The sequence below is a fragment of the Heteronotia binoei genome, chromosome 1 (assembly GCF_032191835.1).
Source record: "Heteronotia binoei isolate CCM8104 ecotype False Entrance Well chromosome 1, APGP_CSIRO_Hbin_v1, whole genome shotgun sequence".
NCBI classification, from domain to species: Eukaryota; Metazoa; Chordata; class Lepidosauria; order Squamata; family Gekkonidae; genus Heteronotia; species Heteronotia binoei.
Window position 1 is genome coordinate 21,970,092 of NC_083223.1, and position 22,830 is coordinate 21,992,921.

Here is a 22,830-nt window from a genome sequence, read left to right on the forward strand (position 1 = left end):
TGTGTGTGTGTGTGTGTGGGGGGGGGAATGATCAAGTGAAAATATGTGTTGACACTTCCACTTTATTCTGACATTTTGCCCAACTCTCAAACCTCTGAGTGTTAATGAAAACTCCAAAAACCAAAGCTATAAAAGAAGATGATGTTTTTTGATAAAATGTATTCGGTTCTACCGCAAAGCGCTCCCATTGTTGCAACTCGTGGCACTCATCCAAACTTGGCTCCGTCTTATAGCATTAAAGAAAACATCGATAGGACCAATCACGGATCAGTAACATGTAGCTTTTCAAGAAAATAATCTGACTCAAAATATTTTGGACAACTCTCATAATAAAGAGCTCATTTTCACTACTGCACAGAGTGTTTCTGGCAACCCTCCCCTACTCCTGCTAATATGATAATATATAATGATATATATAATATCTATTACTGTAATGTATGTTTATTTTGAATTGTTTTATTGCCCAGTTGCTAAACTTAAGACCTTCTCTCTGCAGGGTGGAGGAGGTCCACCCGGGGCTGGCGGAGAACGTGGCAGGCTCGGTCCACTTGGCAGAAAGGTTAGTGTTCAAATACTGATCTTATTTATTGTGTCAGTGCTGGAAACTAATGTTCTTTTCAATGTCTGAAGAAAAAAAGTTGTAATGTGGAAGAATGGCACTGAGGCACCTACCTCAAAAGACTGTGGGACATACTTGGCTGGGCCAGTTCCAAGTTACTAGACCTCAGTGAGGAGTTCAGCCTTCTTCAACCACCTCACAATGGAAGTAACAACCTACCAGTGCTTGCCCACAACAGGGACTTGGTAGAGCTAGGATTCTAAGGTCTTATCCTTACTTCCTGTCCCCAGTTATCTTGCTTACCTCATAATTGACTATTGTGAAGTTACCAGATTTTGCATCTGTTTCTTTCCTTGTAAAGCCATGCTTCTCTTCAGCCAGACCAGAGAGTGGCCTTTGTTAGGGAAGAGCCAAACATTAAAGTCCTCCCTCTACTGTCCCCCAGACTCTGCTGGGATCTCTCCCAGTCCAAGCCAGGCAGAGGTCTGTACAGATGTCCCTCCTTTAAACACCACCAGAAACAACCCCCTCCCCGCCTTTTGTGTGTGGAAAATTTGGGGCTTAAGGCAGTTCTGTCAGTCCATTGCTGAAGTTGCCATTCTAGTTGTACTGACGGTGGGGGTGGTGGTGGTGGTTAAGAACACAAGAGAGGCCATGTTGGATCAGGCCAACGGCCCATCCAGTCCAACACTCTGTGTCACACAGTGGCAAAAAAATTTATATATACACTCACTGTCAAGTCTGCTGTATTTTGGTCAACCTGCATTGTCCTAACTTTGGTTCAGAAGTAAAGGGTTCTGGGTAAACTACACTGAACTCCGAATGCTGCTAGCTAACTTTCCTCACCCCCTCACCGTCCCTTTGTTGTGTAGTCTGCTTTGAAATGGTGATATGGGAACAAGATAGTGGAGCCTTCTCAGGCAGGGTGTCTGTGGGAGTGTGAAGGCCCCAAGGCCTCAGCTTGGGAATGAAGTAGTATTCCCGGGTGGATCGGGCCCCCTGCTTCATGTTCCGTAGCGCCGATAGCGCTCGGGCCTCCTGCAGGGGGTCCTCGTATTGGGTCAGCAGGGCTTGCACGAACGTGTTCACGAAGTACAGGACCGGGCTGTTGGATTCGCACAGGCTCACGTACCATCTTTTGGCTGCGCCCCGCAGCTTCAACCCCAGGTAGTCCACTTGGCTGACCTCGTCTGGGAACAAGTCTCCCCAGTAGTACATGAAGCTGTTCGCCTGGATTGCAAAGTAATTCACCTCCTCCGGGTCCCCGTCGAAGGTGGCATCCAGCTCTCGGCCCCCTCTCAGGTCCCGTGGCGCCGCCGAGGCGGCGGGGGGTGCTGCCGGCGCTTGGGGAGCCGCGCCTCCCACAGGGGCGGCTGCCGCCGCTTGGCTTGGGCGGCCTCGGGGCCCCGTCGGCCCTGGTTGCGGCGGGCGCGTCCCGGTCACTCCCAGCGCTCTCCCCAGTTGCGCGGTCAGGGTCTGCATCTCTTCCTCGAGGTCCCTTATCGCTCCGTCGACCTCACGGTGGACCATCGACCGGAACATCTCATAGTCCTCATCATGCGGGTCCTTGGGCTTCGGTCCCACATCCTCCGCCCCGCACTCCACACCTTCACCTCCGCCGCCCGGGGGTTGGTTCACGGGCGCTTCGGCTCCTTCGCCCGGCTCGCCTGGGTTGGCGGCCGCGGCCTCGGCCAGCTGAACCCGCTTGGTGTGGCGGGTCATGATCGCCTCCCGGCGGATCGGGGCCTGGTCCATCAGCGTGGTGGACGTCCTCGGTTGGTATTGCCGGGGGGTGACCACTAGCTGAAACTGGGGGGGGGGGAGGCCGTGGTCCTTCTGGCGCTGTGGATGTGCCAGGGTGTCTCGGCCCCCTCCGCTCTGGCTGGGAGTTCTCCGTTGTCCGGAATCTGGTCGGTCATAGCCTTTCAAGTTGCCGGAAAGGTTGAACTCCAAGATAGGGAGTCCTTCAAAATGTCAAGTCGGCTGAATTCAATAACGAGTCTTTGGTTGAAACAAAGTTACTAGTTTATTGAAGACAGAACTGTAGACCATGATAGAGATTGAAGGACTGGGGTACATAGACATTAACCAAGCATTTAAGGTATAGATCAAAAGGATTCCTGAGGGAGGGGCACTCTATGCAGGGTATATTCACATCAGGATGTTACTACTTCATTCCCAAGCTGAGGCCTTGGGGCCTTCACACTCCCACAGACACCTTGCCTGAGAAGGCTCCACTATCTTGTTCCCATATCACCATTTCAAAGCAGACTGCACAACAAAGGGACAGTGAGGGGGTGAGGAAAGTAAGCTAGCAGCATTCGGAGTTCAGTGTGGTTTACCCAGAACCCTTTACTTCTGAACCAAAGTTAGGACAATGCAGTTTGACCAAAATACAGCAGACTCGACATACACACTGTGGCTAATAGCCACTGATTGGCCTGTGCACCATATTTTTATCCATTAACTACCCGTCATTAACTTTGGGACAGTCATCCTCTCTACTCAGGTCCAAACTTCACATTACGATTTTTGACCTGTGGCATTATGGTTCCCTTGAACTGACTTTTCAGCAGCCATAGCTCTTTCTTTTCCCTCAGTATTATTATTTATTAAATTTTTGAATTGCTTCATCCCAGCCAATGCCGGGCTCTAAGTGATGTACAACAAAAGGTACACATAAAATCAATAGAACCAGTCATTTAAAACGGTTGCAACCCAATGAATATAGTGTGCTGTAATTCTGCTTTCCGGGCATTGGGAGCAGTTCCCCCCTTATGTAGAGGAGGGCTGGGGTGCCAGCCCGGCAGCTGTCACTGTCCTCAAACAAAAGCCTGGCGGAACATCTCTGCTTTGCAGGCCCTGAGGAATTGTAAAAGTTCCCGCAGGGCCCTAGTACCCTGGTCTGAATTTGTGCCCTGCTTGCTTAGAAAATGAGTGACGGTGTCAGAGTCTGGTAGGGCAGGGCCTCTTTTTCTGGGGGAACACGGTGGAATAGAGATCCAAAACGCTTTGTGGAAACAAAAGTCTCAAAAAAAGTTTAAAAGTTCATGAGGGGGGTGCCTGTGTGTTTCTTCTTCATTTCCCTCTTGAGAGTTCCAGCACCTTATTTTCCAGAAGAAAAGCTCTGGGTATAGGTAACCCAGACATAACACAATAAATATTGGAAATGTAGTCTGAGCTCCAGGAAGGTCAAAAGCTAACCTTTCTCCAGTTGGAGAGGTGACAGCAGTAACATAGCTAGATTAACCTCTGAGCACGAACAGACTAAGTCGCACGCTTCTCTTCCCAAGCTGTCATTTTTAACCCAAATTTGTCTGTTAGCTTGAAATGTCATTTCACTACAGTCATAATTAATTCTTCTGTCAAGACATGCATTTTAGTCGCCAGTGGTCCAAAAATGGCAGGATTTTCCCCCCACAGCTAAGGATGCATTTTAAGTGTGCAGTGCCCACTGGTTGCCTTATTTTAGTGGAATCAAGAACCTAAAGGTTAATATACTATAAGGGCCAGAAAGTGAAAGCAGAATTTAAAATAAAATCGTAACCAAACGCGCATGTATTTATTACAGAAAGTTGAAAGCATTTAGGGGCCCATCATTTGCTTCCTTCCTTAGTAAAATCATACAACACCAACGGGAAACACCTTGACCTGACACGTTTCGACCTAAAATGGTCTTCAGAGGTCAAACAAATATATACACATAACAGGCTCATATTACAAAATACAATAAATCAGTGCTGGACCAAACAGAAAGTAGATTAATAAAGTGACCAAGGCTAAGAGGTGTAATAGAAGCCTCTTATAATACAGCCTTATGTCCTGGTCAAAGGCATACATGTTGCATCCTGTATCTTGCTGGCTGAAAACAGACAGGCATTTAAAGCCGCGTGAGGGGCAAGAGGCAGGCAGACCAAAAAAGCACGTCCACACCCGCACATCTACCTCCCATCCCCGTCCTGCCCCAGGCTTGCCAGGAGCTGGTTCGAAAAGGCACAACTTTGAAAGTGGTGCCTTTTGACTGGGGCACCTCTGAGGCGCCTCCTTGGCCAGAGTGCCCAGGGAGCCGTGGATGGGATGTGTGAGCGTTCCAGATGCTCCCCAGGCACCCACCACCCACCCCTTTTCCAAGTGTCCTCCGGAAGCTTCAGGGTGCTCTATTTCCAGCTGGCTCTCTTTGGGGCAGCTTCAAGCTGCCCCGACCCGCCCATCTGCTATCAACCATTGTATGCCAGAATGGTCCAGAGTTGATCAAAGTCAGTGCCAGATCAGAGCCAGTGTGCCAAGAGTTTTGTGTAGTGACTTATTTTAGTGGAGTCATAATATATAACTTAATCTATTATTATTGCGACATTTATAAAAGTTAAGGCATGCACAATTCCCATGGCATCAACCTTGTGCCAGAAAAGTGGTACAATGTTTGCCACAGCTGAATAGTTGGCTAATTTTTCTGACTCAGAGCGAAGAGTAAATAACAAATCTTGCAGAAGTAACCACAATTAATGTGGACGCTCATTGGCCAGTGAATGTCATTGATCAGAAACAGACCAAAAACAGACGCGACCTTGGGAACGTTGTGCTGGGATCTTCCCAGTGTCTTTAGATGCTCAGTTACAGCCATATGTGGCGGAGCCACTTGTGGATGGGGGAGAGAGTGTAATCTCCCCCTTCACAGATGGGCAAATCAAAACTCCCTGCTCCCCATGCTGTTACAGCAAAATCAACACCACTGTGTATATAAACAATAAAGAAACCTGAAGAGTCTTTTCTTATTTTCTAAAGATACCTTATACATAGTACAGCAATTTTTTTCCAAAGGGGTGGATTCCACAACACAAATTTCTAACCAATTTTATCATCACTGCTCCATACAATTTTTATAGAGAAGTTCCTTGTTGAAGCTTTCTTTTAGAGCATAAGTTCATAGTTCTTATTGTTGAAGCAAATCCAAGTCCCCTAGAATAACGGCTCCAAAGGTTCTTCTCCTTAAGAGCCTGCCAACTTTATGGGTCACATTTTGCAGAGATGCTTGATCACAGAGCCATTCTGCAAATTCAATCTTTTGATGTCAAAACTAAGACTTCTAACATTCACAAAAGGCACAAGGAGTGGGTGGGTGGGGAGGAGCTATAATGAATATCTAAAAACTCACTCTGCCTACTTTTGGTTCAGGTAAAAGTAATAATTAGCATTTATACAAGTTTTAAGACAGGGGTGTCAAACATCTGGCCCAGGGGCAGAATTAGGCCCCCAGAGGATTCCTCTCAGGCCTCCAAGCAACTGGCTGTCATCTGCTTCCTTCTCCCGCTCTCTTGCTTCCTTGTGCATAACAGCTTGCTTTGCAAGGCTTGCTCAATCACACAGGAGCTACAAAGCAAAACCTCTATTATCTTCTTCGTGGTCTCTGTGCTTCACACTCATGGGATATAGCGCCTGCGCCGATCCTGAATCGGTACCTAAAAAGCCCGGGATTTTTTCGCGCTCGGCACCAGTGGGCATGCGCGGGCGTCCCAGCACGCATGCCCGCCAGCACGCGGATCCCACCAGTTCCTTTTTGACCTCTGCGCTGAGAGGATCTCCTTTCATTTCTCCGGTCGGTACTGTAATCCTTTGGATTGTTTCTTCTTGTTGTATATAGCCTGTTTGTTGTTTTCTTAGTGTAGTTAGTTAGTTAATCGTTAAGATAGTTACTGTTGTTTAAAAAAAAATGTTGGACTTTGCCCCTCGGGGCTTTGTTCTTTCCCCCTTTTCTCTCAGAAATCTTTCTGTGTGGTTTTTTCTTTGACGCCTATGGAAAGGCGTTGGGTTTTTTTTTAAGAGGTGCTGCTCATGTAGTAAAAAGATCGCGCCTCCTTACGCTCACTCCCTCTGCTTATTGTGTCTGGGCGAGGGACACCGAGTTGATTCGTGCCTGCACTGCTTAGCCTTCTCTAAGCAAACTCGCAAAAACCGTGCGGCAAGACTATCTGCAGCACTTGTGGAATCGGCTCTTTGCCCGCCGAAAATGGCAATGGGCCCATCGGTACCGATGGAAGAGGCTGCATCGACCCCGACGGTTACATCGGTCGAGCCATCGCTGGTGCAGACCGATTTGCCGACCGAGAGAGGCCGACCCACTAAACGACCCTCTAAAGGGTCAGTGGCGACTCTGGCCAAGAAGTGTAGGGACGATTCGGGGACCCGATCGTCCCTCCCGAAGAAATCTAAGTCGAAGGAGAAGAGAAAGACCAGACTCTCCTGCACTCCTTCTCCTTCTCGGGACGCTTCGGTGTCAACTCAAGCTTCTCCACCCCGAAAGATCCTGGCATCTCCACGTCCGAGGAGTCCTTCGGCATCAAGAGGCAGAGAGTCGCAGCAGCTCTGCCTGACGGGTTCGGAGCATGAAATAGACCTGACCCAGCACACCCACTCATCGAGATCAAGGTCGCACCATCGCAGCAACAGTGGTTTGATCTCGGAGATCAAGGCTTCGGTGCTGAACGAACCCCTGGCACCTGCTTTGACTACCGTCTGGAGAGAGCTAGAGCCAACGATGATGGTTCGACGCTTCCCACCACTTCCACCATGGGATCAACGTCAGTGGCCTTCTCCTTATGGTTACCCGTACCCACCATACCAATGGTATCCTCCACGTGACTTTCCTGAGTGGGATCAGCAGTCAGAGGTCTCTCATCTCTCCAGAGTTTCCCATCACTCTAGGCAGCGAGCATCGGCATCGGTGTCGATCCCTCCCGAGAGACGAAGAGAGAGTGTAGAAGACGTCCAAGCTCGATCGTCGGTATCTCTGTGGTCTCCCGAGCGAGCTTCGACCCCGATACTCTCCGAGCACTCAGTAAGAAGGGACTCCGCGTCATCGGACTCCGAGGTCGGTACCGATGACCCGGACAGAGCGGTGGAACTTTTGCCAGAGTCGCATATCGCTGAGGATCTTCCCATTTCACCATTGGAAGATCTGAAGTCGTATGGGGACCTGGTGAAGCGGATGGCACACTCCCTCTCCCTCACAGTGATGCAACTGCAGCCAGTCATCGATGACACAGTCTTTGATATTATGCAGCGGGACACATTGACGGCTGTGACATTGCCTGTAACAAAAGTCATCCTGCAGGCAGTGAAGGAGCCTTGGGCAAAGCCAGCGTCCACCCCTATTTCTTCTAGAAGATTGGATCATATGTATCGGGTCCAGGAGGCTGGTGCTGAGTTTCTGTTTGTGCACCCCAAACCCAACTCGGTGGTAGTCTCCTTGTCATCAAAGGCCCGCAAGACCCATTCTTCACCACCTGACAAGGAAGGCAAGAAATTGGACAGTGCTGGTCGGAAGTTTTATTCGGCGGGAGCCCTAGGAGTAAAGGTATCTAATTATGCTGCTTGCATGGCTAGATACCAATACTCAGTTTGGGAGCAGCTCACCCCGCTTTTGTCCTCCCTGAGCAAGGAAAAGAGATCTGTGTTCCGGACGTTACAGAAGGAGGGCTTTGCTGTAACCAAGCAACAACTGACTGCAGCAAAGCACATGGTTGACGTATCAGCCAAAACCATCACGTCTGCTGTCTCCCTATGCCATCACTCTTTGCTGAGGTCTACAGCTCTCCAGCCTGACACCAGGGCCTTCATAGAAGATCTATCCTTTGAGGGTGAAGGTCTCTTCAGCTCAACCACAGACAGTGTCCTCCAGGAGATGGACAAGAGCATAAAGACCTCAAGGAACCTGGGTGTCCCAGCCTCATCTAAGGCAACTAGGCCAAAGCAGTGTCACAAATCCTGGCCTAAGTGGCCCTACCAAAAATTCTCCCCTGATCAGCAGTGGAGACCTCGATCTTCCCAACCAGAAAGTAGGTCTCCTTACAGGGGAAATAACCGAAACAGGTTTGCTTCAGCACAAACCACTGGCAAATCTAAGGGTGCTTGCCCACAAAAGCAGAGCCTTTGACTTTCCGGTAGCACGCATTGCCGCCCCTACTTCATCTACCATCCGCCTTCGTCCATATCTTCCGGCTTGGGAGTCCATCTCCACAGACAGGTGGGCTCTTTCCATCATAGCAGAAGGGTACAAGATAGACTTCATTCAGGTTCCAACTCAGTCTGTGATTGTCACCACACCCCCTTCCCCACCTCTGCTGGTGGAGGTGAGCAGCCTCTTACAGAAACAAGCCATAGAACTGGTCCCAGTAGAGGCCAGAACGGGAGGCTTCTACTCTCATTATTTCCTGGTTCCCAAATGGGATGGGGGATTGAGGCCAATTATGGACCTTCGGAATCTGAACAAGTTTATCGTGTACAAGAAATTCAGAATGTCCACTCTGCAAACAATCCTTCCCCTCATCAACCAAGGGGACTGGATGGGAATGTTGGATCTCAAGGATGCCTGCTTCCACGTCAGCATCCATCCTGCGTACAGGCATTTCCTTCGTTTTGCAGTAGGTTCCAACCACTTCCAGTACAAAACCCTTCCGTTCGGTCTGTCCACTGCACCTCAGGTGTTCACCAAGATGATGAGTGTTGTGGCTGCACATCTCTGGCTTCAAGGTATAGTCGTCTTTCCATACATCAACAGTTGGCTCCTTGTGGCAGAGTCGAAAGAAAGTCTGTCCAGCCATATTACCACCTCTCTTCGTCTTCTTCACACCTTAGGTCTGCAGGTCAACATGGAAAAGTCTCATCTTACTCCATCACGGACAGTTCAGTTCATAGGGGCTTTGCTGGACACAAACCTTCACCGCGCCTTTCTGCCTCAGCAGAGAGCGATGGACATCATCAATCTTTAACAGAATCGGAAATGGGGCACAGCACAACAGCTGCAGCGGATGCTGGGGCTGATGGCGGTGACTACAAGTGTGCTGCTGTTTGCAAAATTGAGAATGAGAGGTCTTCGACTGTGGTTTCTCAGACAGTTTCAGCCTTTAAGGGACTCACCTCGGAAGAGGTTTATGATTCCACCCTTGACCCTCCAGACCCTGCAGTGATGGAAATCCAGAGACAATATTTGTCAGGGAGCTCCCTTCCACCTACCTGCAACAACTGTGACCATCACCACAGATGTGTCTCTGTGGGGCTAGGGTGCTCACATGGACTCTCTGAGTGCGGGGGGCCCTTGGCCTTCTCGATTGACTCATTGTCACATAAACTATCTGGAACTGTTGGCAATTCATTTCGCCCTTCGATCTTTCCGTCCCGTAGTGGCTGGGAAGGCGGTGGCCCTTTTGATGGACAACACTACAGCCCTGTGTTATATCAACAGGCAGGGCGGGACAGTCTCTCGATGACTCTGTGCTCTAGCACTAGAGCTGTGGATGGAGTGCCTGGAGCACGACATCTTTGTAAGGGCTGCACATCTTCCAGGGGTGCTGAATCTGCAGGCGGACTCGTTGAGCAGAGGAGCAGCATCTCCACACGAGTGGGAGATACAGTGGCGCTTCCTTCAACCTGTGTTTCAGCTCTGGGGGTATCCTCAGGTGGATGTGTTTGCCACAGCCAGGAACCGGAAGTGCCCTCTGTTTTGTTCCGGGGGGGGGGGGCACGGATCCAGAGTCATTGGGAAACGGCCTGATGTTCCCATGGAATGATTGGTTCCTGTACCTGTTTCCGCCTCTGCCGTTGCTGACAAGAGTTGTCAACAAAATTGCAAGAGAAAGGCCATGCTGCATCCTAGTGATACCATGGTGGCCTCGGCAGAACTGGTTCCCGATCTTGCTTCAACTAGCGAGGGGGGTGTTCTATCAGTTTCCGGCGGAACCGGACCTTCTGTCAGCCCAGGACGGACATGTATTCCATCACAACGTGCTTCACCTGAAGCTGACAGCGTGGTTCATCGACCCTGTGGGTTCTCCAGCAGAGTCCAGCATGTAGGAAGTTGTCTACCCGTGCTTCCTATGATAGGAAGTGGCAGAAGTTTCTTCAGTTCTTAACTGAGCCTACAGTCTCACCCCAACGGGTGGGGCTATCGGTGATTTTTGATTTTTTGTTATCTCTGGTGGATGCTAGCCTTGCTTTTTCGTCAGTTAAAGTTTATCTAGCAGCGATAGCGTACCACAAGCCGGTTGAGGGGCATTCAGTTTTTGAGCACCCCCATTCTAAGAGGTTTCTAAAAGGTCTGCTCCGGTTGCATCCTGCATCAAGGTCACCCCCACAGCTGTGGGACTTGACCTTAGTTTTGGACAGGTTGACTCAGCGTCCCTTCGAGCCAATGGCCACATGTTCTTTACAGCTTCTGTCTTGGAAGACTGCTTTTTTGATAGCAATCACATCGGCACGCCGTGCAGGGGAGCTCATGGCTATGCGTTGTGATACCCATACCTAGTTTTTCAGGAGTCTGGAGTGTCGTTGGCTCCTGATGTTTCTTTTCTTCCCAAGGTGGTTTCCCAGTTTCACCTTAAGTTGGAAGTTTGGTTACCCATGTTTTATCCTATGCCTTCCTCGGATGAGAAACGTAGGTGGCATGTTCTGGATGTTAAGCGTGCCTTATTGTTTTATTTGAGTCGTTCTAAGAGTTTTCGCCAGGACCAGCATCTTTTTGTTTCCTATGCTGCTCCTAAGTTGGGCTCCAGAATCTCATCTCAGCGGCTTTCCAAGTGGCTCACTGAAACTATTAAACTGTGCTACTTGCTGGCAAAGAAGCCGTTGCCTGGGCCCATTTGTAGACACTCTACAAGAGCGATGGCGACGTCGGTGGCGTTCCTGAAAGGTGTTTCCCTGACGGATGTGTGCAAGGCTGCCACCTGGTCCTCTCTGCACGCTTTCATGAAGCACTACACTCTGGATGTGCATGCTCAGCAGAGGACTCGTCTGGGAGCTGCGGTGTTGCAAGCTGTCTCTTCTGGTTGACCATCTTTCTGCCTCCAGGTATGTCTTGCTTGCTAATCTCCTATGAGCGTGAAGCACAGAGACCACAAAGAAGATAGACTGGTTGCTTACCAGTAACTATAGATCTTCGAGTGGTCATCTGTGCATTCACACTACCTGTCCACCTTGCCCACTATTGATGGTCTCCCTATGTTAGGGGGCTTCCAGCGGTCAAGAAGGAACTTGCGGGATCTGTGCGCTGGCACCGGTGAGCATACGTGCTGAGACGCCCGCGCATGCCCACTGGTGCTGAGCACGAAAAAATCCCGGGCTTTTTAGGTACCGATTCGGGGGATCGGCGCAGGCGCTATATCCCATGAGTGTGAATGCACAGATGACCACTCGAAGATCTATAGTTACAGGTAAGCAACCTGTCTTTCTCTCATCCTTCTGTTGGCTGAGGCTCCTCCCCCTCCTGGTCCCCCAGGGAAGGAAGGAAAGAGCCAGAGCTTCCTTTGCCCAGTTCCCTGGATCGCATGGGAGATACAAAGAAAGCACCTTTAAATGCTAATGTTTTAAGCATTTATTTTATGCTTTTAAAAAATCTTTGTGTTTACCTGTGTCCTTTATAAAGTTTATATCTCTGCTACCTGGCATTACTTTTTATGACACACAACACATGGCCCAGCCCAACAAAGTCTCATTTATGTCAGATCCAGCCCTCATAACAAATGAGTTTGACACCCCTGTTTTAAGATGTTCAAAATACTTCATAAACATTATATAATCCTTACAACAACTCCATAAGTTGTCGGGGTGGGGGGGGGGGGGGCTTGCCTATGGACATCAGAATGGTGCAGCCAGGCTGTTAATGGGCCTTCCCTGGCAGGAGCACATTCAACCTGTGCTAAAATCGCTGCCCTGGTTGCCCGTCGCATTTGAGGTTTGTTTCAAGATGCTGGTTCTTACCTTTAAAGCCCTGTGTGGCCAGGGACCCGCACACCACATGTTCCTCGGAGAGCACTTCAGTCAGGGTCACAAAACCTGCTCTCAATCCCTGGCCTTAAAGAGGCCAGGCTCATGACATCTAGAGCCAGGGCCTTTTCTGTTGTAGCCCCAAGCTAGTGGAACGAGCTCCCTGAGGAGGTTAGGGCCCTGCGAGAGCTCGCACAGTTCCTCAGGACCTATAAGACGGCACTCTTCCACCAGGCGTTTGTAAATTATGATCACAGGCTACAACAGACTCCGAAACAACTGGACCACCTTGAACATGAACCTAAGATCGATCTTTCTATAGAACACCCAGCTGGAACAACAGAATAGAAAAATTCAAAGATCATTATAGCATTTGAAACAGTTTGATTTTTATGTTCTTATGTTTTTATATCTTAATGTGGTTTTATGTTCCATGTATTTACGTGAACGTGTAAGCCACCCTGAGCCTGCTTTCGCAGGGAGGGTGGGATATAAATTGAATTAAATAAGTAAGTAAGTAAATGAGTTCAGCTCAAAAGCAGAGACCTGCTTTTCATTGAGAGTACAGTTTCAGACACTAGGCTGTACTACTTTACACAACAAATGCATTTTTTTTTTTAATTACAGGGTGAGCCCGGAGATCCTGGTCCAAAGGGGCTTGCTGGTCCTCCTGGGCCACGAGGAGAGACGGTAAGGATTAGCAAGTACAAGGCCATAGAGAGGTGCTGAGCTGAAACTGGCTCTAACGACAACCATCCTGTAACCAACAAACTGAACGTCTCCGTGATTTTGTTTCTCAGAGGCTGAATAACCCAATCCCCCCCCCCCCCCAGTTAAACGCAGCTCAAAATGGCTGGTAATCCATTCCACAGAAGTCCCTGTTGCGGCTCCTCTGCTGTCTTTTATCCCCAAGCCTCTCACACCAACCCCGCTCTTTGCAGAGTTTACACAGAAACTGTATTACAGGTTCCTGCATGATGCCTTTTCACTCTTGCAGGGAGATGACGGGCGTGACGGCGTAGGGAGGGCAGGAGCTAAAGGCAGACGGGTATGTACGGTCTCTGGATCTGCACTGATAAACTCAGGTGGGGCACCTCCTGTGAACTGAGACTTCCAAGGAAATTTTGCCGCTGACTGTGCCTAAACACAGGACTTGAACGATGAGACAGAAGCTTTCCTGGCACTCAAGAGTCTCTTGCTCTCTAACATGACTGCCCACCATCCCCTGCTACTCCCTCTATGAGGCTGTGTGGTGCAGGAGCTCCTTTGCATATTAGGCCACATTCCCCTGAGGTAGCCAATGCTCCAAGAGCTTACAGGGCTCTTCTTACAGGGCCTACAGTAAGCTCTTGGAGGATTGGCTACATCAGGAGGGTGTGGCCTATTATGCAAAGGGTTCCTGCTACAACAAAAGCCCTGGTGTCACTTTTTCTCCTCTCCCTCAGGTCCCTCCCAAAAAGACCTCTTGCCTTGGACTTGACCCCATAACCCTCCTTCCCCAATGCCACTAAGCTTTAAGCTCATGTACCACAGTGGTTCGCGTGGATTACTTGCCATGGCCTCTCTTCCCCCATCTTGTTTCTCTTTAGATGTTAGGCTTCATGTGGGCAAGGACCTGCTGCATACACTAGTGTTGCTGTACTGATAATAGTAACCAGCGGTGAAATTCTAGCAGGGGCTCCTTTGCCTATTAGGCCACACACCCCTGATGTAGCCAGTCTTCCAAGAGCTTACAAAGCTCTGTTCTGTAAGCTCTTGGAGCATTGGCTACATCAGAGGTGTGTGGTTTAATATGCAAAGGAGCTCCTGCTAGAATTCTACCCTTGATAGCTACTATCATAAATTCAAGGAGTGACCACTGATATGCTTTGTAGGCTTTGAATTGCCAAATTGCATGGATGGTAAGGAAAAGTTATTCCACAGTGAGTCATAAATTAAACAAGATTTTGACCCAGATGAAGAATGTAAAAAATTTATCTTGCTAGGATACATGCACGCATGCCTGTAAAAATATTTAATTGAGTATGAATGGTAATTCTAATCACTGCATCGCTGCATTTCCACAAAAGCCCAGCTTGAAAGCAAAGTGAACTAAAGCAGCCTTGCCTCACTTGCCCTGGCTGGATTCAGTGGCGTTTCCATTCCAGCTTGATAGGAGTCAGTGCTTTTTTGAACCAGCAAATGTTTATATTTAGTAGCCTGACCTGGATGACTCAGGGTAGAGTGATCTTGTCAGATCGTGGACACCAAGTAAGGTATTAAGAAATAAAAACTGTGATAGAAAACGGTGATAGAAATATCAGGCACATTCCGTTGGAGGTCGGGAAATAAGCTTCCTTGCGGTTACAATTTTAAGGGAGCAATCTATAATTTCTTTTTGCTTATTTCCACAGGGAGAACCAGGGTTTCCAGGATATCCAGGGCCGAAGGTACTTAAAATACTCAGAAGCCTGCAAAAGTGCAAGAATGCCTGCTTGGTGTCTCACTCAGAGAGTTAACCCCTTGCTGTTTTCTGAACAGGGAACATCTGGAGATCGAGGTGGTGTCGGCGATCCTGGCCCCAAAGGAAACAGAGGCCACAGGGTAATGGAGCTTCCCATATTTATGTTACTGGAAATTAGAATGGTTCAAAGCCTTGACCCCTCCCCCACTTCCTCGAGTCATTTTTTTTGCTTTACATTTCATTTACTTGCATAAAAGTAAAGGTAGTTCCCTGTGCAAGCACCAGTCGTTTCTGACTCTGGAGTGATGTTGCTTTCATAACGTTTTCACGGCAGACTTTTTATGGGGTGGTTTGCCATCACACTTTCCCCCCTAGCAAGCTGGGTACTCATTTGACTGACCTTGGAAGGATGGAAGGCTGAGTCAGTCTTGAGCCGGCTACCTGAACCCTGCTTCCACCAGGGATCGAACTCAGGTCGTGAGCAGACCTTAGGACTGCAGTACTGCAGCTTTACCACTCTGCGCCATGGGGCTCCATAGTGAAACTTAAAGAGATCTCTGGCCCGCATCTCCCAGGCATTGCAAGCGATGGCAGAAGAAATGCCATCATTACCTCCATATCTGTTTGTAACATAATTGCCTGATCGGAATTGGTGTAGCCTAATATGCAAAGGAGTTCCTGCTGAAAAAAAAAAGCCCTGGTTATGCTAATGAGCTCCGCCGCCTATTTTTCTACAAAATGACCCCTGGTTATATACCTTTGCTCCTATGAAAGAAAAGGGAAACTAAAATTGCCCCCACACACACACACACACAAATGTCCCTCCTCTTATGCAAGAGCCTTCCCAAGCTCTAGCAAACTATTCTAACGTTGCTAATGGATGGTTTCCTGGCCAGAGATGTTTGTATCCAATCTGTTGGCTGCAAAGCCAAGAATCTTCATAACATTTGCAAACAAGAAGCCGTACAGTTTACATTTGGCCACAACATTATTTTATGGTGTGAAAGCAAAAGAGGATGCGAAAAGAGTACAGATCAGATTCTACTACTATATATTTGGATAATTTTATTTTTGAAACCTCTCTATGTACAGATAACCAAATGGGAAACATTAATTTATAGGAGCAGGTATGTTCAACATGAATTAAATGCATTTATTTCCTCCCCCCCACCCCCACTTTAGGGAACCCCAGGAGAGCCTGGCATACGAGGTCAAAAAGGAGAGAGAGGATATGGAGGACCAACTGTAAGTTGCTTGTAATACAAGTTATTGGACCAGGAAGAGAGCATCAGTACAGATGCTGGAATGCTTATGAACTTCTTCTCACATTCAGTTTATAAGAAGATTGTGTGTTGCATTGCACCTTCTCTTCACCTTCTAATTTACCTTCACTAAATCTGTATATCCCAAGCTTGGCTTGTAGGATTTGAAAATATACATATATATTTGATTCTCTCCCACACTCTCTCCCTCTCCCCCACTCCTTCACACACTCCCCCTCCCTCTCTCCCTCCTGGAATCCTTGTGTGTGGGTACATATACTCAGTTCCAGCCCTAGGGCGTATGGCGGCCCAGGCAGGCTCCCCGCCCTGTGCCTCCCGCCACCCCCTCCCTCCCTCTGCCATGCTGCACTCCATCATGCATGCCCCCCCCCCCGAAGGTCACCACGACAAGGCTGGGCACTACCAGCTTCAAGGCAGCCACACATTTTTGAAGTCAGTGCGGGAGGAGACTTCTCCCCCCTCCTTTCCGGAACTGGAAGTGAGAGGGAGCGAGGCCTCCTCCAGCGCTGGCTTAAAAAAATGCATGGCTGGTAGGGCCCAGCCTCGTCGCGGCAAGTGGGGAGGGAAGCGCATCAAAAGGGAAGCGGTGGGGGGGGGGAGCGGCAGACTAGGTGGTGACCCCAATTCGGTGCCCCCCCCCCCACGGTGCCCTAGTCTGCCTAGTGGGAGAGCCGACCCTGCATATACTCACATGAAGAAACATTCCAGACGTAATGAAGCAATGCCTGAACTAACTCTTGCCTGTGGATGTGGAAAGCACAAGACAGAATGAGTTATTTATTTGCTTCAGGGGTTTTTCTGAGATAATAATGCAAGTGAAATCACATAGGCACTTGTCCCAGTTGCACATTCTGATTTAAAACAAACAAACAAGAAGTCCTTGTGACTGTGGAGGTGTGCATCCATCGATCCCTGAAAATAAATAAAAGTCATGATCGCTTGTCAGCATTCCCTTCCCTGCATGGGGATGTGGGTTGCAAGCTCTGGACTGGGAAACGCCTAGAGATTTGTGGGTGTGGAGCCTGGGAAGGGTGGGGTTTAGAGAGGGGAGGAGAGAGATCAGCAGTGTATAATGCCATAGAGTTCGCCTTTCAGAGCAGCCATTTTCTCCAGGGAAACTGACCGTGGTCATCTAGAGATCAGTTGTAATAGTGGGAGATGTCCAGGTTCCACATGAAGGTTGGCAAACCTAATGGGAACTCTGTATCATGCTACTGATGTTTAATTGGGGCTGGGTGGAATATGTCAATAAAGCAGGGCTTTTTTTGTAGCAGGAATTCCTTTGCCTATGAGGCCACACCCTCCTGATGTAGCCAATCCTCCAAGAGTTTACAGGGCTCTTATTTCAGAGCCTACGGTAAGCTCTTGGAGGATTGGCTACATCAGTGGTATGTGGCCTAATATGCAAAAGAGTTCCTGCTACAAAAAAAGCCTTGCATTAGTTAAGAAATGCAGAGAGGAACATTTCTTAAAATAGCATACAGAAAGGCAGATCAGCATTTCCCTGATTTTGTTTTCTGTTAAGGAGACATATCAGTGAAACATGAGCAACAGTACTGTGTACTCTTCCTTCTTTTGGATTTGTTGCCCTCTGAGGAGTTAGTCTGTTGAAGCGAAAATAAATGGGAGGCTGAAAGACTAACACAATTGTCTTCCAGCATAAACTTTAATGGATTAGAGCCCGTTTTGTCAGATGCACAAGGTAGCCCATCACTGGCAGGCCGTCTCAGAGATCCCAGCCAATGAAGAAGATGATGATGATATTGGATCTATATCCCGCCCTTTACTCTGAATCTCAGAGTCTCAGAGCAGTCACAATCTCCTTTACCTTCCCCCCCTCCCCACAAGGTAGGTGGGGCTGAGAGAGCTCTTACAGCAGCTGCCCTTTCAAGGACAACTCTTATGAGAGCTATGGCTGACCCAAGGCCATTCCAGCAGCTGCAAGTGGAGGAGTGGGGAATCAAACCTGGTTCTCCCACTTAACCAAAGTCCGTGCACTTAACCACTATACCAAACAAGCTGTGAAACATACTGAATGCCACAAAATAAACAAGCGTTTCAATTTGAGGTCCCCTTTGAGCCTGCAAAACCAGGCCAAATCACCCTCCCCTCCCCGGTCATTGGACCTGATTACTAAGCAGACATTTATGTATGAGGTTATGAGAAGAAGAAAAAAATATTAAATAGGATCAAGAGATTGTGACATGCATTAAACAAGGGAAGGGTTCAAGAGGTACACGACATCTGACAAGGGAAGTTTTGACTCTGGAAGGCTCAGGGCTTTTTTCATCGCAGGAGCTCCTTTGCATATTAGGCCACACACCCCTGATGTAGCCAATCCTCTCAAGAGCTTCCAGGGCTCTTCTTACAGGGCCTACTGTAAGCGCCAGGAGAACTGGCTACACCAGGGGTGTGTGGCTTAATATGCAAAGGAGTTCTTGCTACAAAAAAAAAAGGCCCTGGGAAAGCTTATACCCTGAAAATCTTGTTGGTCTCTAAGACTCGAATCTAAGACATATGGGGTGAGATGTAATCACATAAAGTTTAGGTATAATCAAGAAATGTAGTGGCCATTCACTGTAGCAGTTGTTCCTCTAATTTTGTTAAGCTCAGTAACACCAGAAGTGAGTGAGGAGCCCCAGTGGACCTGGTGGTGATTGCTTCAGGGTAAACATGGCACTGGATTAGTCTGGAAGTCTGCGTTCTCTTTCTGCATGATGTTCTCTATATTCCTTCATCACTTTCAGTGCTGCCTTGCCTCCACTGCTTCCTGTTGGTGCCCGGAGATGCCCGCCAAAGCTCTCCTGCCTCGTATGTCCTCCTGTGAGAGATGGTGGAACTTGTTAAGTTTGTGTAGAGCTAACGCTCTTAAACTTGCATCCCATAACCTCTAACTTCCATTTTGTAAAATCTTTACTTTCAGGGACATAAGGGGGACAGAGGAGAATCAAGAGATGTAAGTCAACTATTCATTTACTGTGCCAAACTGTTTGTTTTCTTTTGTACTGGCTTTTCTTTCATTTTCTTCCTGTCTTTTTCTCTTAAAGCAATGTGCCCTTGTGCGCAACATCAAAGATAAATGCCGTAAGTCCTTTTTTTTGGTTTGTTTTGTTTGTTTCTGATGCTCGTTTTTGAAATAGAGGGTGAACTCATTGATTTCTCTGCTCTTCTCTTTTGTTGTCATTCACAGCTTGCTGCTATGGTAAGTGCAGAGCCAACCGCTCCGGGTCTGGCTTCTTTCTTTCTGTTTGTGGTCCCCTTCAAAGGACACACACTGATTTATCAGAGGTGTGGAATTTCACCTTTGGCATGTTAGAATCAAATGTGTCTGATCCTCTTTTCTTTTTTTTAAATATACCCACTACCTGCAGGCCCAAGGGAATGCCCAATTTATCCAACAGAATTGGCCTTTGCTATAGATACTTCTTCTGGCGTAAGCGGGGACATTTTCAACAGAATGAGGCAAGCGGTGCTGGCGATCGTTAATGACCTCACCATCGCCGAGAGCAACTGCCCTCGCGGTGCCCGCGTCGCTTTGGTTACGTATAACAATGAAGTCACCACAGAGATCCGTTTTGCTGACTCTCGCAAGAAATCCCATCTCCTGAAACAGATCGAGGCCCTCCGAGCCGTACAGACCACCAAGCAGCGCAGCTTGGAGACGGCCATCTCCTTCGTCGCCAGGAATACCTTCAAACGGGCTCGCAGCGGCTTCCTCATGAGGAAGGTGGCAGTCTTCTTCAGCAACGGAGTCACAAGAGCATCTCCGCAACTCAACGAAGCCATGATGAAGCTTTATGATGCGGGGGTTGTGCCTGTGTTCCTCACAAGCAGAGATGACCGGGCCCTTGTGAACGCACTGCAGGTTCAGATCCCTTTTGCTTGTTTTTTGTGTTAGAAACACTTGATTTAAGCTGGATATTAGCAAATGGTTTTGCAGCCACCCTTCCTGTGTAAATTGTCCTGAAGGCTGTTTTCTTATTTCCACTTGAGGGGAACAATCCTAAGCAGGGCTTTTTTTGTGGCAGGAGCTCCTTTGCATATTAAGCCACACACCCCAGATGTAGCCAATCCTCCTGGAGCTTACAGGACTCTTAGTACAGGGCCTACTGTAAGCTCCAGGGGGATTGGCTCCATCAGGGAGGTGTGGCCTAATAGGCAAAGGAGTTCCTGCTACAAAAAAACCCCCTGATCCTAAGCAGGACTGGTCAGAAGTAAGTCCCATTTTATCCAGTGGAGCTTTTTCCCTCGGAAGTGCTCTTAAGATGGTGGTGTAAGCCAGTGAGTTGTGTTGTCGTCTTCATAGATTATGAAAAGCATGATTGAGATCTGTCTATCTCTTGTACCTTTGTTTTCTCCAAGGAGCTCAGAGAGGTATGTATTTTATCCTTAGGTCCCAGCTAATGGTTTAGCAAGCAGAAAAGCAGACTCATTACAAATAGAGCACAAGGAAACTTACCATCTGGTGTTCTGCTCTCTCTATCATCTGCTGTTTAGTCTGTAGGCATCCAAAATCCATAAACACAATGTTTATAGGAGCTGAACACAGCTATTTCTGAACTGCCTCCTTTGAATAATAACATAATAACTGTGCCGTATTTCCCTTTTGTCCAAACCAGATCAACAACTCTATAGGTGGCCAGGTGATCACATTTTCTGGGGGTCCAGATCAAATAAACCAGACTATTAGGAGAGTAATAACGTGCCATGTTTGCCTGGGTAAGATGTTTTGACTTATTTCCTCTATAAATCTGTGAGCCACTTCCGTTGTTGCATAAGTGTAATCTACATTTGCAATCAATGTTGTATGTTTGCTTTAACTATATGATGCACAGAGCTTTTTATCCCTCTTATCCTTGGCAAGTTGGGCAAAGGAAAGACCTGACTCACTTTCTTCAACCCTTGAGAGCCGCACTGTAGAATAACCTTAAGGAACCTGTCTCCTCTGCAACTCTACCTTTGCCACCACAGTGCAATCCCTTCCATGGTGGGGCTGGGGCCATCCACTGTGATTAGCTATGTTGGTGCAAAAGTATCTTTGAGAAGCTGACTCTGTCCCAAAAATGTCTCCATCATGCATCACGTTTGCTGCCATGGAAAAAGCGTCCTGTTTATTGCTGGAAACTCCTCCTTTTTGTGAGCCAAAGTATGCATCTGTTCAGGGGTTCCTACGTTCCATTCTCTTTCTGCACGATGACGCCAAAGTACCTGAATAGGAGCCACGTCTGATGGCCATCAGTTGCCCTGCCCTTTTCCTTCAATCTGTGCTTTTACAGTTTCATTTTGTGTATATGTTTCTGACCTTAAATTCCCAATGGTGCCTGCAAAGGGCATACAGATCCAGAAAAACATCCAGCTGTAACCCAAAGTTGTTACAGCTTCCAGAGTTATATTCAGTGCAGTGCTGCCCGTGAGGCCAGGGTGGAATTCTAGCAGGAGCTCCTTTGCATATTAGGAAACACCCCACTGATGTAGCCAGTCCTCCAAGAGCTTACAAAAAAGAGCCTTGTAAGCTCTTGGAGGATTGGCTACATCAGGGGTGTGTGGCCTAATATGCAAAGGAGGTCCTGCTAGAATTCCACCCTGAGGCCCCTTGGGCCAGTTAAGTGTAAATCCTTAGTCCACGCGGCACCCAGTTTTTCAGGGACTTTGTCCACCTATGCTTCAAAGGAATAGAAAAAATTCTGCTTTGTCTTAGTTCAGCAGAAGCCACCTAATATCACATTTTGTGCCACTTGGAGCAATGCATGTTTGTTGATTCCTACGTCCTCTCGAAGGGTAGAGTTGTGCATATTCCTAACAGAACTGTGATCTGCTTCCTCTTCTAGACGTATGTGATCCTGATCCCGGCTGCGGCCCACAAAGGCCCTCCTTTAGCAGAGACAGGCGGGCAGCTCCGACGGATGCCGACATCGACATGGCTTTCATCCTGGACAGCTCGGAGAGCACCAGTCCTCTGCAGTTCAGAGAGATGAAGAAGTACATCGCCTACATCATCAGCCAGCTGGAGATGAGCCCCGATCCGAAGGCATCCCTGCACCACGCCCGGGTCGCCGTCGTCCAGCACGCTCCTTATGAACATGCATCCAATGCGAGCGCATCCCCTGTCAGCGTCGAGGTGTCCCTGACAGATTATAGCTCCAAAGACAAGCTGATGGATTTCATCGGGAACCAGATGGTGCAACTGCGGGGCACCAGGGCTGTGGCGAGTGCCATTGAACATACCATAAGGCTCATTTTTGAGCGGGGCGCCAAATCCCCGAGACCTCAAAGTTATTGTATTGATGATAACAGGAGAGGTGAAAACCCAGGAGCTAGAGCGCCTTCAAAGAGTGGTCGTGGAAGCTAAATGCAAAGGGTACTTCTTTGTCATCCTCAGCATGGGCAGGCAGGTGAACATTCGGAGCATTTACAGCTTGTCCAGCGAGCCCAACGACGTCTTCTTCAAATATGCAGACAAGCGTCGGAGCTCCACGAAGAGCCTTTGCTGCGCTTTGGAAATCTCTTGCCATCTTTCGTCAGCAGTAAGTACGGGGAGCAAATCAGCTGCTCAAGGTGACTAAAGGAAACTCCACATCCAGAGGCAGTAAATTGCTGAATCCCAGTGCCTGGAGGCCACAACAGGGGAAGGCCTCAGTCTCTGTGCCCTGTTGTTGGGCCCCAGGGCTCACTTTGTAGCAGGAGCTCCTTTGCATATTAGGCCACACCTCCCTGATGTAGCCAGTCCCCCAAGAGCTTACAGTAGGCTCTGTAAGAAGAGCCCTATAAGCTCTTGGAGAATTGGCTACATC

General features: G+C 48.3%; 1 protein-coding gene across 1 annotated transcript in view; it reads left to right on the top strand.

Annotated features, from left to right (window-relative positions):
- Window positions 1-22,830, top strand: part of COL6A3 (collagen type VI alpha 3 chain) — a 176,910-nt gene that overhangs the window by 113,687 nt on the left and 40,393 nt on the right. The window contains 14 exon segments of the mRNA XM_060232176.1: window positions 497-559; window positions 12,941-13,003; window positions 13,311-13,361; window positions 14,707-14,742; window positions 14,834-14,896; window positions 15,939-16,001; window positions 18,963-18,995; window positions 19,087-19,123; window positions 19,230-19,241; window positions 19,411-19,904; window positions 20,659-20,758; window positions 21,868-22,283; window positions 22,285-22,498; window positions 22,501-22,563. Of these exon segments, the coding sequence (XP_060088159.1) occupies window positions 497-559; window positions 12,941-13,003; window positions 13,311-13,361; window positions 14,707-14,742; window positions 14,834-14,896; window positions 15,939-16,001; window positions 18,963-18,995; window positions 19,087-19,123; window positions 19,230-19,241; window positions 19,411-19,904; window positions 20,659-20,758; window positions 21,868-22,283; window positions 22,285-22,498; window positions 22,501-22,563 (1,708 nt within the window).